At 29.9% G+C, this 13647-nt stretch overlaps 2 protein-coding genes across 2 annotated transcripts; one reads left to right on the top strand and one right to left on the bottom strand.

Annotated features, from left to right (window-relative positions):
- Positions 1-6697: 6697 nt before the first annotated feature.
- On the bottom strand, positions 6698-9963 carry LOC101507577 (uncharacterized). The gene is made up of 4 exons (XM_004514274.4): positions 8526-9963; positions 8174-8410; positions 7948-7995; positions 6698-7471 (listed from the first exon to the last, which is right to left on the bottom strand). The coding sequence occupies exons 1-4, from the start codon at positions 8586-8588 to the stop codon at positions 6887-6889; spliced, it is 933 nt and encodes a 310-aa protein (XP_004514331.1). The 5' UTR covers positions 8589-9963; the 3' UTR covers positions 6698-6886.
- Positions 9964-10147: 184 nt separating this feature from the next.
- LOC101507893 (DExH-box ATP-dependent RNA helicase DExH9-like) lies at positions 10148-13647 on the top strand. The gene is made up of 5 exons (XM_004514275.4): positions 10148-10695; positions 11722-11972; positions 12307-12430; positions 13179-13461; positions 13556-13647. Exons 1-5 carry the CDS (start codon positions 10594-10596, stop codon positions 13612-13614), a joined length of 819 nt encoding a protein of 272 aa, XP_004514332.1. The 5' UTR covers positions 10148-10593; the 3' UTR covers positions 13615-13647.

Genomic DNA, 13647 nt, shown 5'->3' with positions numbered 1-13647 from the left:
GGTTAAAATTCAATTAATTACAAATTAGAAATTTTGGGAATAAGTGATGTTTGCATAGTTTTAATTTGCAAAGCACATATCAAGATGAGATGCAATAGATACTTTTATTTGAAAATCCAAGACTTTGGGCAATCTAATGTTAAGTGGTCTTAAATTTCTAATGGACTTTTTTTTGTGGTCTTAAACTTTTAATGGACTTTATATTTTATTTTATGGAGAGATATATTTTTGTGTTGTCCTTTTAATTTATTGTCTTTGCGACTAATATGAAAAAATAAATGTATTTTTTAAAATTCAATTTGTTGAACCGATGTAAAAATTGTCACTATTTCAATTTTAAAGATAGAGAATTGTTAACTTATATTTTCAAGAAATATCGTTGATCATGGTTAGAATTTCATATGACTATTAAGCATTGACGATATCCTAAGATGTTCTCCATTTACAAGAAGAATTGATTCAATTAATAAAATAAAATAAAAACTAAATTAATTTTGATTGAAAATGTTATTTTCGTAGATTATAACGTGCTTGTCTTGTTTTGGCTTTATCTAGAGCTATATATGTCTTATTGATGTTCCTTTGATTTGTTGAAAAGTTTAATGAACTATCTATAATTTGTCTTTTGAATTCAAGAGCAAAATCTCTTATTTCATGGGAGAAATCAGCTTTAAGTTGATGACGTGACTAAGATGAATGGACTGAAGTTTTTTATTTTGTTTATTTAAATTAAAATAAACATTAGACTGATTCATGAAGAACAAGTGGTGCCCAAGTGGAGCACAAAAGAGAGTGTAAAATACTTTATTGATGTGGAAGAAGTAACTCTTGATTTAATTTGCTGAATGTGACCATTGGGTTTCTTGCATTATTATTGTACATATTTTCATTAATTATAGACAAGATAATTAGTGCAGTCACTAAACAATGCAATAACTACAACCACTAAGAATTGATGTTAGTTTAATGTGGTATTTTCTTTACTTGTAGTCGGCACAAAGAAGTCTTTCTTATATATATATATAGACAAAATTGTTTTAAAATGGAGATAAATTTTGTGAAAAATTACATTTAATGTGTTGCGAGAGCTTTGCTTCTTTTTGGTTCCTAATTGGACTATCATTTTGATCATGTCAAGAAACCACATTTCTTTGTGGCAATTATTCACTTTAAAGCTTATAATTCTTTTCTCCATAGAAGTTTGAATGTTGTGTTGTATCATTTCTATCTTATTCATTTTTTTTTCTTAACAATTATGCTTTATATTTCTTAATCCTTGTAACTTTAAAAATTGGTTTCTAAATTTTACAAAATTTATATTTTGTTAATGAAATGTACAAAAATACAAAAGATGAATGTGTTGCAGAAGTAGAGCATATACCATTTCAGTAGAATTAGGAATCATCACATGCAAAAGAGTGACAAGTTCTCAATTTCATTGATTAATCAACAAAATTACAGATCGAAGGTTATCTACAAAACAAAAAACAATTAAAGTATTAACTATCTCTAACAAGAGAAAAACTAGCTAATCAACTAACTATAGTTACATTTTGTGACTCTTCATTAACTATTGATAGGATTTTCTGTTGATTATTATGACCTCGAAATAATCAGAATATATCAGTCTTTAATCAAATTAAAGCAATATTACATACACAACGGAATTATAATGCGGCATACAAGATTAGCAATTAAAAGTAAAAAGATAAGAGATAGAATGCACCAAGATTTATCCTGGTTCAGTTGTCAACTAGACAACCTACATCCAGTCCTGACAATCCAACTGGATTTCAGCTTTTTCTCCAATAGAAAGAATTGTGAATTGTTTACAGATTGACCAGTTTCCTCGAAACCTATCTATCTCTCACAATCTCTTTCCTATTGCTCACCCCTTGATCCTTGTAGTCAATCAGCAGACTCACACAAAATCAAAGTACGGCTCCTTCTTGATGAGGCCTCTCACCCAAGAAGATCGCCACCAGTTTCTAGCTGGATTTCTAGCAGTCGTTTTCTTTACAAAGTATTTATTTCAAACAGAATAAAAGAAGTCTTCAATAATGAACAATGTGTCTTCTCACGAATCTGGTTATTCAATGATGGATTATGAGAACATTGTCTTTTCTCTCAAGAATACTTTTTCAGCTCTCTCAATGATTATGGATAATCTTTTTGGCTTTGATCTGAAAAAGCAATATCAGAATGTTAACAATGTGTTGTATTGTGTTAATGAGAGTTTATGAGTGTTTTTCATTGTTAATGAGAGAATGATTGAAAACAGTTTATATAGTTTCTGAAAAACAACTAATAAATCGATTTGCCAATCGATTCATTAAAGTTATAAAACAGGTCTAATCGATTTGCCAATCGATTATCGCGGGTCTTGTTTTTCTTGAATCTTGAAACCACATAAGCCAATCGATTTGCCAATCGATACTTTAAACAAACTCTTTTCAGTAAATTATGTTCAGACTTATATGCATCGATTTCATAATCGATTGCAGGTGTTTAGTTCAAAGTAAAAATCACACCAATCGATTACTTAATCGATTTATTAAGTCTCATAATCGATTTACAAATACTCAGAATCGATTTGGCCACAAGCTCAAAGTTCACTGTGATTTCAAAAAGGTTCTTTCAATCGATTTGCCAATCGATTGTGTTCAAGACAGTGACTTAGCTATTTTGATGTTAATTGAAGTGCCAATCGATTTGTTTGTATTTGCCTGAAAAGTTCTTACCTGATATTTAGTTCAATCGATTTCCCAATCGATTGCAACCAAACTTAACATGATTGAAATTCTCACAATAGATTGTCCAATCGATTGTGTTTGTCACAGGTCAAGTTATTTTTCAAATATTATCTAAGCAATCGATTTTCCAATCGATTACCCTAGAAATTGGATTCTCACTATGACTTGATCAATCGATTTGTCAGTCGATTGGTTTCAATCAGTTTTACTTTGTGATGTGTACAATCGATTTGCCAATCGATTAGCCTGTAAAACAGGGTGCCACTGACTTGTGCAATTTTCATTTCTAATTGTGCCAGTCGATTGCCTAATCGATTATACAATCACAAACAGTTATGTTTCCTTACACCCTTGTTATGAAATCGATTTCCCAATCGATTTACTCAGTAAATGATCAACTTTTGTTGATTTCTTGTGTTCCAAGCAATTTGTATCAAGTGTGTAGGATTGAACTGTTGTTCCTGAAATCTTGCTCAATTAAAATGTTAGATTTATCATATGATGTATGAACATTGTATATTTGTTAATTATGTCAAAATTAGGATTCAAAGGACTAAAGTCCAACATTTTCTGTCTTGAATAACTTTAGACAATATTTCCTTTTTGGTAGAGAAAGTGATAAATAAGATGAAATAAAGTGTTATATTGGAGTGGACAAAGAACCGTAAACAAAATTCTGAATTGGACTGATTTAAACGGGTCAACGGCTCAATAGGCCTAATACAAATGTTTGATCCACGAAAAAATCATTATCGGCACTCGAATCCGTTTGAATCTAGTAGCCATAAATTTTTTTTTGTACAAAATACAATAACATTTTACTCAATCCCTAAACCGTCAACCTTATTTCTCTCACACGAGATGAAAATAAAAAAACCTCATAGCCATCACCACTCACCGTTCTCTTCTCTTACTATTTTTGACATAAGATAACAACAATAATAAAAAGAGGAAAAATTAACTTTATACTTCTACTCTTACAAAATCTCTAAAACTCGTTTTTTTGGTCAAACATTTAAAATCTAATTTTTTTTTCTTCAATGTCGATTATCTCTCATTCTCAATAAATTTTCAACACCAAAAAATTATTTTTAAAATATAAAATGTGTCATAATTTGAAAATTTTCAGAATTCAAAAATAATTTTAAAAGTTTTAATACATGATGAATAATACCGTGTCCCCATTAACGTGATTAATAATTGTTTTTACATAACTTATATACCTGACACCTTTCAATATATAAAAATATGCTTTAAAAATTTCAAAATTCAACATCTAAAAATTTGAAAATTTGGTGGCCGGTAAAAATCAGAATTTAACTGCAAAAATTAAATCAAACCGATTTTAATCGACTACGTTACAGACTAGTGGTGGTTTTAAAAACTTGTTTATTTAAACTAAATATTTGAAAAATTTACCCTCTACCCTTACGTTTATACTCTTACTCCATGTTGTATATAAACTACCCATTTTACTTATGTTATTTTATTTTTAAATTTTACTCCACTAAATTTAATTGAAGTCCAGAACACATGTTTTTTTTGAAAAATTTAAACTTTATATCAGAAAATTTTTAAAAAAATTTAGGTGTGTACAAAAGTTTTTTAGTACACAAAAAAACATATTTGTGTATCGAGAAACTAAAGGTTAGGATTTAGGGTTACTAAAACACATCTGTGTACTGAAATATTTTTTTGAAGTTTTTGGTACGCAAACATATTTTTTTTTGTATCGAACAACCTTTTCTAAATTTTCTTGTACAAAGTTCAAAAGTTTTTAAAAAACATGTATTTTTTTTTAAACTTCAATTAAATTTAATGGAATAAATTTATAAAAATAAATAAATAAATAATTTATATAAAATGTTGGATAGAAGTAGAAACGTAGGAGTAGGAGTAGAGGGTAAATTTTTTCAAAGATTTTCTTCCTAAAATATTCAGGGCCTGTTTGATTTGCTTTTCAAAAACAGTATTTTAGTTTTCAAAAAATTAAAAATTAAAAAACTTGTTTGAAATGTTAATTTTTAAATATTAGTTTTGGAAACTATTTTTACTTTTCTGTTTTAAAAACTAAAAAATAGAAAGAGCTTTAAATAGTTTTACTTTTCAATTCTCTATTTTTTTTTAAATGAAAACACACGGAGAATGAGTAATTTTCATTAATGGCATAATGGTAATATTTTACAATTCATTTTATAAAAAAAGAAATAGCAATCAAATGGAACTGCAACATGAACAAATCCTCTGTTTGCACTTGTTTTAGCCTTTATTTGTGATGGCAGTTTCCTGGTTGGTAGTTTGCTTACTAAAAAAAATATTATAGTAATTAAAACAAAAAGGAAAATGCATATGTATTCAAATTCAACCATCTTTATATATATATATGATTAGATGGAGGAAGGTGTATTCACATAATGAGTAGTCACATTTAAATTGATCCAAATAAATGTACAAATGGAACCAAAAATTGTATAAAATTAAATATTATTATACGTGTTTGGATCTTCTTTTGCAAAATCTGTTCGGATCAGATTAAATTTTATTTTTTAAAATTAAATAAAATTGTATAAATAAAGGTTTTAATATATTTTTTTATTAGTATGAGGTATTACTTTAATGTAACTCTAGTAGTAAAAAGACAACTACGATTCTTGTTAATATCTGAGACAAATATAATCTGTAAGTGTTCAATGATCTTGAGGTACTTCCTACCTTGTACTGGAGCACAATTCTCTTACCCTAAATTTTATTCCATCAAAAACAAAATATAACTTTAATCTATTATTTGTTTGTTTAATTTTTTCATAATACTTTTTTTTTAATTTAATATTTATTTTATTATTTGATATATTCCAAATATAATCTATCAATGTTATTTTGTAATGTTAATTTTTAGAATATTATTCATGATATTATGCTTAAATTTTGTTACTTATATATAACTTTATAGTAGTAATATTAAATTAATATTATATAATTTATCATTTGAATCAACAAAAAAATGATATAATTTAAACAATATTAATTTAGATCATATCAAAATTTTAAAAATATCATTACAAATGACGTTTGCCTTATAATCAATCAAAACTGCATGGTAATTCACAGGAATTACGTTGAATTTGACCAAATCTATTGTATATCTTACATAATTAATTTCCTTCATTTTAGATTCTTCATAAAATAATTATATTCAATTTTAAATATATGTATCAAAGAAAATTTTCATTTTATAGATTTTAAAAACAAGCTTACCAAACAATTTTTTTTTCTTCATTTTCTCATCTCTAAAATAGATTTTAGAAATAGGATGATCAAACAAATATTTTAAAAAATTTCTTCTTAAAAACACTTTCTTAAAATTAATTTACAAAATAGTTTTCAAAAATTGAAAAAGAAAACTCAATCAAACAAGCTCTAAATCTTAATTTTAGTGTATCGGAATTTTTTTAATGTTGATATTTAAAAAACAAAGTCCCATAATGAATAGAGATAAATCACGAAATGATTTTATTAAAAAAGACATTCAATTATAAATTAATAAACCTCTATTTATAAACTCATTTCCGAGGCCTTATCTTGATACAATGTGAGATTTATGTTTTTCCATGATGAAAGTTTACATGCCCAATTTTCAGCTCTTTTCTCTATCAAAATAGAAAATACCACTTTTTGTTTTATTCCTAAAAATTATTTTGTTCATATAGACCAATTTCAATATAAACAAAATAATGAAAAAACAAAAATATGATATATTTTGTAGAAATAAAAAAAAAAATTCAAGTTATTTTTATAAATGATCTATTGTACAAATTACCAAGCTCTACTGTTATTGGATATGCAAAGTAATGTGACATGATTGAAAAGACTAAATAGTCAAGGTTCCCTATCCAATAGAGACATGAAGAAAAGTAGAATGACAAAATCTTTAAAATGCTACATAATGAAAGATACAAATAATTCAACTACTTTAAAACTTAATTAATACACCAGTGTTTATGATTATGAGTAAAGAATTCTAATAGAACTTAAAAAAAAAAAAAGATGATAGAGGATACTGAATTTCACCACTTCACAATATTAAAAGGGTGTGTTAGCAAATATACATTGCATGACATGTTATAACCAAAACATTACCCTCTTTGTTTTCCATTTCTTCCATTGTGTTTTCCCATAAAACATTGCCAACAGAAACAATTCATGCAACAACTTGGTCTTCCACATTTAGGATAGCAACAAGGCAATGAACATTTTGGAAGACAACAACAACAACAACTAGGCCTTGAGCATTTTGTGCAGCATGTCGATGATCCAAAACAATTTGCGAACTTTGGTAAGCGACAGCATTTTATGCAGCTAATAGGATTCCGGCAGCAATCAGGACAATTTAGAGACAAGGAAAAATTTATGCAGCTGCAGCTTGAGCATTTAGGTAACTTGCATCTACAACAACACTTCATTGTGCAGCATGTGCGTAAGGAACAACAAGCGTTCGACATCGATTGTGAATTCAGACTTTGCCGGATCTTTTTGAGCCGCTTTTCGGTTGTCATCTTCTCCATTTCTTGAATGAATTTGCATAAGTGGCGTATGTAATCGGGGTAAAGCTCTAAGTTGCAGTGACCGCCTCCTTTGATCCATAAGGGTTCGTAGGACTCCCTCGCCATTTTCCATAGTCGATTACCGTGTAGCCAATTGACCACATCGTCTTCTGTACCCTGTAAAATTATTTAGCAAGTCCATCATATAATATTGTCATAATTAAATTTTTTAGCACAGCAAATTTAGATGAGTACTTTAAGCACGAAATGTAACTATACGAGGCTTTGACTCATATACTCGGTATCTTAAGGTTTTGGACGAAGATGTTATGTCCAATTCACTTGTATAGGTTGCTCGCTCTTAACCCAATATGATAATTCACCAGACTCCCTTCATGACCCAACAAAAGTATCACTCAAGCTTAACAAAAAATTTAACCTCACGACCACATCGACGATGTTGTATGAAAGTAAATGTACGGAATCAGAAAGCCAGCAAGACGAGATAGAATTAAAAGTACAATCATCAGACAGAAAATCGGTACATTCCATTGTATAAAAGATGGTAAAATGCATTAGTTAGAAGGGTATCTAAAAATCTACAGTCCAAATGGAAATGATCAATAGATATTTAGAAGGAATCATTTACTTACATGTATTACAAGTACAGGACACTTGACCTTCTTTATTTTGTTGATGTTCTGCATGGTTTGACAAATAAAAACAACAATTAGATCATATGAAATAATGAAACAATAACATTATACTCATTTTATATCTTCTCCAAGTGTATAAAGCTTGACATCTTAAACTAAAACTCACTTTTATAATTCGACTTGTTAGCCACTTAAAAAAAGGAGATTTTTCTACATGAATTACCTTATAAATGTCAAAGCAAAAAGAGAACTTCACATGACAGAGAACTCGAAGACCCGAAAGAATTCCACTGTGTAGAACGACGCCTCTCAATCTCGGCAATTTAGCAGCCAAATGCAATGTCGGTCCACTTCCAACTGATTGTCCATATAAGATCACGTCTTCTTGGCTAACTCCATATTCGGTTTCGAGGCATTCATATATTGCCTCTATGTCAGCATAAGTGCTGGATTCACTAGGCTGCATAATTTGAAAGTATTAGTATTATTACATATCAAAAACATGTCATTTATAGATTGAAGTTACAAATAACAGAACTAATAACTATTGTTGTATTTGCCAAATAATTACGTACCTTACCGGTCGAGGCTCCATATCCAGAGTAGTCATATCTGCAAATGAAATGTTGAAGAAACATATAAACTTTTCAGCTTTACTCTACAAATGTTGGCACCTCAAATGATAGTAGTAATGTAAATTTAAGTCTTTTCGAAAAATTATTCATATTAATTAATCACATCACTATTCAAAATTTATTCAATCAAGTCCCTATTATGGTCTTAATTGAATCAAATTTATAGATTGGTAGTGTCAATTGACAAACTAAATTGATGTAAATCCAAACATTTATGGACCAATATACATATTCACTTTTTAAGTAAAGCTCAAGACCCAATAACCAATAAATAGACAAACTGAATATGGAATTTGAAATTAATACTATTGCCTTTTGCTTATCCTATTCTTTAATTCTATTTTTTTTTTTTAAAAAGATAAAATGTTGATAGTAAATATCTAATTTGGTTCCTGAATTTGTAAGATTGTATCAACCTAGTCCTCTACATTAATAATATTCTAAAACGATCTTTGAAATTCCAGAATGGTAATTAGATCTGTCCTTCTGTTGATATTTTTGTAGCGTCGAGGATGCATTTGAAATTATGTAACTAATGTCAATGATGTGTTCCATAACATATCGATGCAAAAGGACAAACTTGATTAAAAAGTTGAAATTCTTTAAATCATTTTGGAATATTGACAATATCTAAGACTAGGTTGATACAGTCCTACAACTTCAACTTCATGGATTTAATTTGATATCTACTAAAAAAAAACTTTCAATGAATAGCAGCAGGGCTCTAGCACCACAAAAAACCAAGAAACTCAATGCTATGTCCCCATCCATGTAGGGGTAAAAATTGGAGTACTTTAAACTAAGGATAAAGAAAGTGGAAACCAAAGGACAAAGAAAGTTCAGAAAAAATAGCTACAAACTACCAAGAAGAAAAATGTTAGCCCAACATAATCTATAAACAAGGTGAAATCTTTATCAATGTCCAAGAAACCATAAATACAAGCTACTTTTTTCCCCTTTCCTTTTCACTTTCACTTTTTTCATTTTTTGTTGGTTTGTTTGATAAAAGCACATTCTGGTGCCCAAAAGCTCTAACTTCATTCACTTTCTACTTACATTGAAAAAGAAACAGTAAAAAAGGCATATTGACACTGGCATTTCATACACACACACACATTCACATTCACCACCAGATCTAAAATACACACTCACATATGAATATAACTAAAAAGTGCATCTTTACATTTGCACAAAAACTACATTTTGAAATTTCAACAAAATGCATGTTTGATTTCACTGTGATTTAACAACAGTTACCATGACTTTACTAGTCTTTTGTAAAATCACGATAGCTCATCATTGTTATCAAACATTTACAAAATCACCGAGTCATTGTGATTTTGTCAATTGAAAACCAAAGCATAGATAAACTCAATAATATCAGATCTACACTAAACAAAACCCACTATGACCCAATAAAAAAATGAAGAAAAAATAAATTTTTATTGCTTAAGAAGAAAGAGAAAGTAAAAACATAAAGATAATACAAAGATTTAAGAAAGCACCCATTTCATATTCAGGGAAACAAGAGCTGATACTGGGTTCAATTTTCTCTTGTCAGTTCTATCATACCTTACAATTGAAGAAAACAAGGATTCCTTAGGACTAGTAGACTTCTGATTTATTAGGTTTTGCTTATTTGGAGCTTACCTTGTCTTTGCTCGATAAGCTTCATTGGATTTCTGGATCTAGATTTAGCATTTGTTTCTCAATGACCTACCGGGTTGTATCTGAACTCACAGATTTTAATTTTGGATTCTCTTTGGTTCTTTGATCATGGTTGATTTCCAATTTCCATTTATTGCGTGAGATTGGAATGGGAATCCTTACCGCATTCTTAAATATTTTCATGTTTCCTTTCTTGTCTTAGTTTTGCTATTTTGGAAATGGATAATACAGTATCCCTCTGTAGTTGTGCTTTGCTCTATAACTAATTAAAATGGGCTCTTTTATTGCAAAATATAGCAGACCATTGATGGGTTTGCATTGATGTTTTCAGGTTTCGAACATGCTGCCCTTGCTGAAACGTGGAATAGGAGTACATCACTCTGGTTTACTCCCAATTCTAAAGGAAGTGATAGAGATCTTATTTCAAGAAGGACTAATCAAGGTTGGTTAAATAAATCATGAGATAAGAAGATACTTCATCCATATAAGTGTTGAACCTGGGCATAACTGGATACCCATATCTTCATTAAATGCATAAACTATTTTCGTCAATGACATAGTAAGATTGTGAAAAATATTACAGTATCAGCATAACCATATCTATGCAGTAAGTAATAGTAGGCTTGTTTGTAGAAATCTTAGCAATATTTCAGTGAGCTTGCATGATATTATATGTCATATTCGCTTTCACTTATGTCTTACGAAAGGAATTTTTATCATAAAGAACGGAATAATTTACATCTTAGGAAGAACAAGGTATCTTCTAATATAGAGAAAGTGAGGAACAGATAAATCGTTGAGCCAAAATGGCTTCAAAGTGCAACAAAGGTAGGATTATACTGAGCTGGGTCATGAACGATTAGCAGAGCATTAAAGAGAGGCCACCGACAAAATTCTGCCCTTCAAAATACAGCAATTCCTCTTCAACTAAACAAACCACAGATAATTTAGGGACCTTAGGCACACATTATGCATACACCAATAAACCATGTCATGAAAATCTTTGATTTGTTATCTATTGTTCGCATTCTGATGAAGGTTAAAATTCCCATAAGCATTACGAGCAATGAATAAAATTGAAATATTATATGGACGAAAGTCCATAGAAGCCTTTAAGAACATTCCTTCCTTCCAAAACATGGTATGAGAACCATCACAGTAGTTTAGGGATTACTCTCACAGTAGTACAAGTTAGGAGATGCCACTGCCTACTACAAAATATTATTGCTTTAAAATATCATCGTATATATTAATATATTATCATATTATATATTAGGTAGGGGCTTCCTAGTTCTCTTTTTTTCTCAGTAATTTTGTTCTTAATTTTTGGTGTATTGAGATCGCTATTGTATTTAACAAATATATTTTCATATCTGCTTCTAGGTTAAAGGTTAATGTTGACATTAATATTAAACATTTCGTTGTTTAACAAATAACATTTTTCAATTACTGAAATATTTTTCTTCAGTGTCTGTTTGCCACAGAGACCTTCAGCATTGGTTTAAACATGCCTGCAAAAACTTTTGTTTTTACAAATGTACGAAAATTTGATGGAGACAAGTTTAGGTGGATATCCAGTGGAGAATATATACAAATGAGTGGTCGTGCTGGTCGACGAGGTATTGATGACCGGGGAGTATGTATCCTCATGGTTGATGAGAAAATGGAGCCTTCTACTGCTAAATCGATGGTTAAAGGGGCAGCTGATAGTTTAAATAGGTAAATTGTCGGTTTAATTCAAAGAATTATATATCACTCTAGATGGTGCCAAATAATGATTGATTTGTTCATTTTTATTGAAATGTCCATTATGTCTATCACTTCACTCTTGGTGTTCTTAACTTGTGACATAAGAAGCGGTGCCATGACAGAGACTGTTCTAAATTTGATGCATGAACATAGACACAATCAAGGATGGTTGTCATATGCTTGTTAAGCTTTTGATAATATGATCTTCATTCACCAAAAGCAATATGTTCCCTATTTTTAATATTGTAGCTTGTTTAAATAAACTGTTGCCTCTTTCTTACTTATATGCTTCCTTGCATTTCAGTGCCTTTCATTTAAGCTACAACATGATTTTGAACCAAATGCGCTGTGAAGATGGTGATCCGGAAAATTTACTCCGTAATTCTTTTTTTCAGTTCGAAGCTGATCGTGCCATTCCCGATCTTGAGGTTTGTTTAAATTTATGGATATTTTTGTGTGTAATGTTTAGCTGACCTATTATGGGCGGTTAAAAGACTAAATCACTAACCTTGTTCCCTCTTCCTCATTCACCTTCCCTTGGTTTTCATTGCTTCCATGTCAAAAGAATCCTCTTAGTTTTGCCTCCATGAATTAGGCCCCTGAATCTTGAGTTCTCTAGTAATCCATCCATTAATAATGTCAGAGAAACTTTGTGAAAAATTATACGCATTGACAAGTTGTAGTATATGATCTTTGGGACAAGTTATCTATAACCATGCGATCAAGGAAGCTGAACACGTTGATGTCACTGAATAGTTTTTTTCCTACTTTAAAAAAAAAAAAATATTTATATACATATGCCCTGAGTATCTCAAGTAATTAAAAAACCAAGGACTTGAACCAACCCAACCCGTCATCTTTTAATTCATTTGGTCTCTAATATCTTATTAACTTGCCCCTATTACACCTCTACTCTCCATTCTTGAGAAATAGATTGAATTTCAGGAGAGACATAAAGTGGGCACTTGCTTCAAGCCTAAAGGGTTCTTCTGTGAAGAGGCATATACTATTTATATAAAACCATTGATGTGCTTCTTTATATAATGTTGGTTCTTGAGAAAAACCTTTTTTATTAATAAATTTTTGTTTTCTTCTACTGTTGGTTTGGTTTGGTTTGGAAATTATATTATATCAAGAAAAAATAAGTTTTTTTTTTTAATAATTTTGTGTATCCAGAAACAAATAAAGGCTCTTGAAGAAGAGAGGGAATCAATTGTTATTGACGAAGAAGACAGTTTGAAGGATTATTACAATCTGCTGGAGCAGCTTAGAAGTTTGAAGGAGGAGGTTCGTGACATTGTGTTATCTCCAAGGCACTGTTTACCTTTTTTACAGCCTGGGAGACTTGTTTCTCTCCAATGCACTTCAAGTGATGAAGATCTTCCCCCCATTTTTATTGAGGATCAGTTGACCTGGGGGTTGATCATTAATTTTGAAAGGATTAAGGGTGTTTCTGAAGGTGAGAATTTTCAATTCTTGTGATTTATATATATACTTTTGTACCTTAAAATTTTAGTTTGCTTGTTATAAAGTAGTTAAAAAAAACATTTCAGATGATGCAAGCATAAAGTCGGAAGATGCATCTTACAAGATGTGTGGTGAGGAAAGATAAACTTGGAAAAAAATCTGTTGAGATTGTTCCTCT

This window comes from Cicer arietinum, chromosome 5, assembly GCF_000331145.2.
Source record: "Cicer arietinum cultivar CDC Frontier isolate Library 1 chromosome 5, Cicar.CDCFrontier_v2.0, whole genome shotgun sequence".
Lineage (NCBI taxonomy): Eukaryota > Viridiplantae > Streptophyta > Magnoliopsida > Fabales > Fabaceae > Cicer > Cicer arietinum.
Note: the sequence above shows the minus strand (reverse complement) of the source record. Positions and strands in the feature narration are given on the sequence as shown.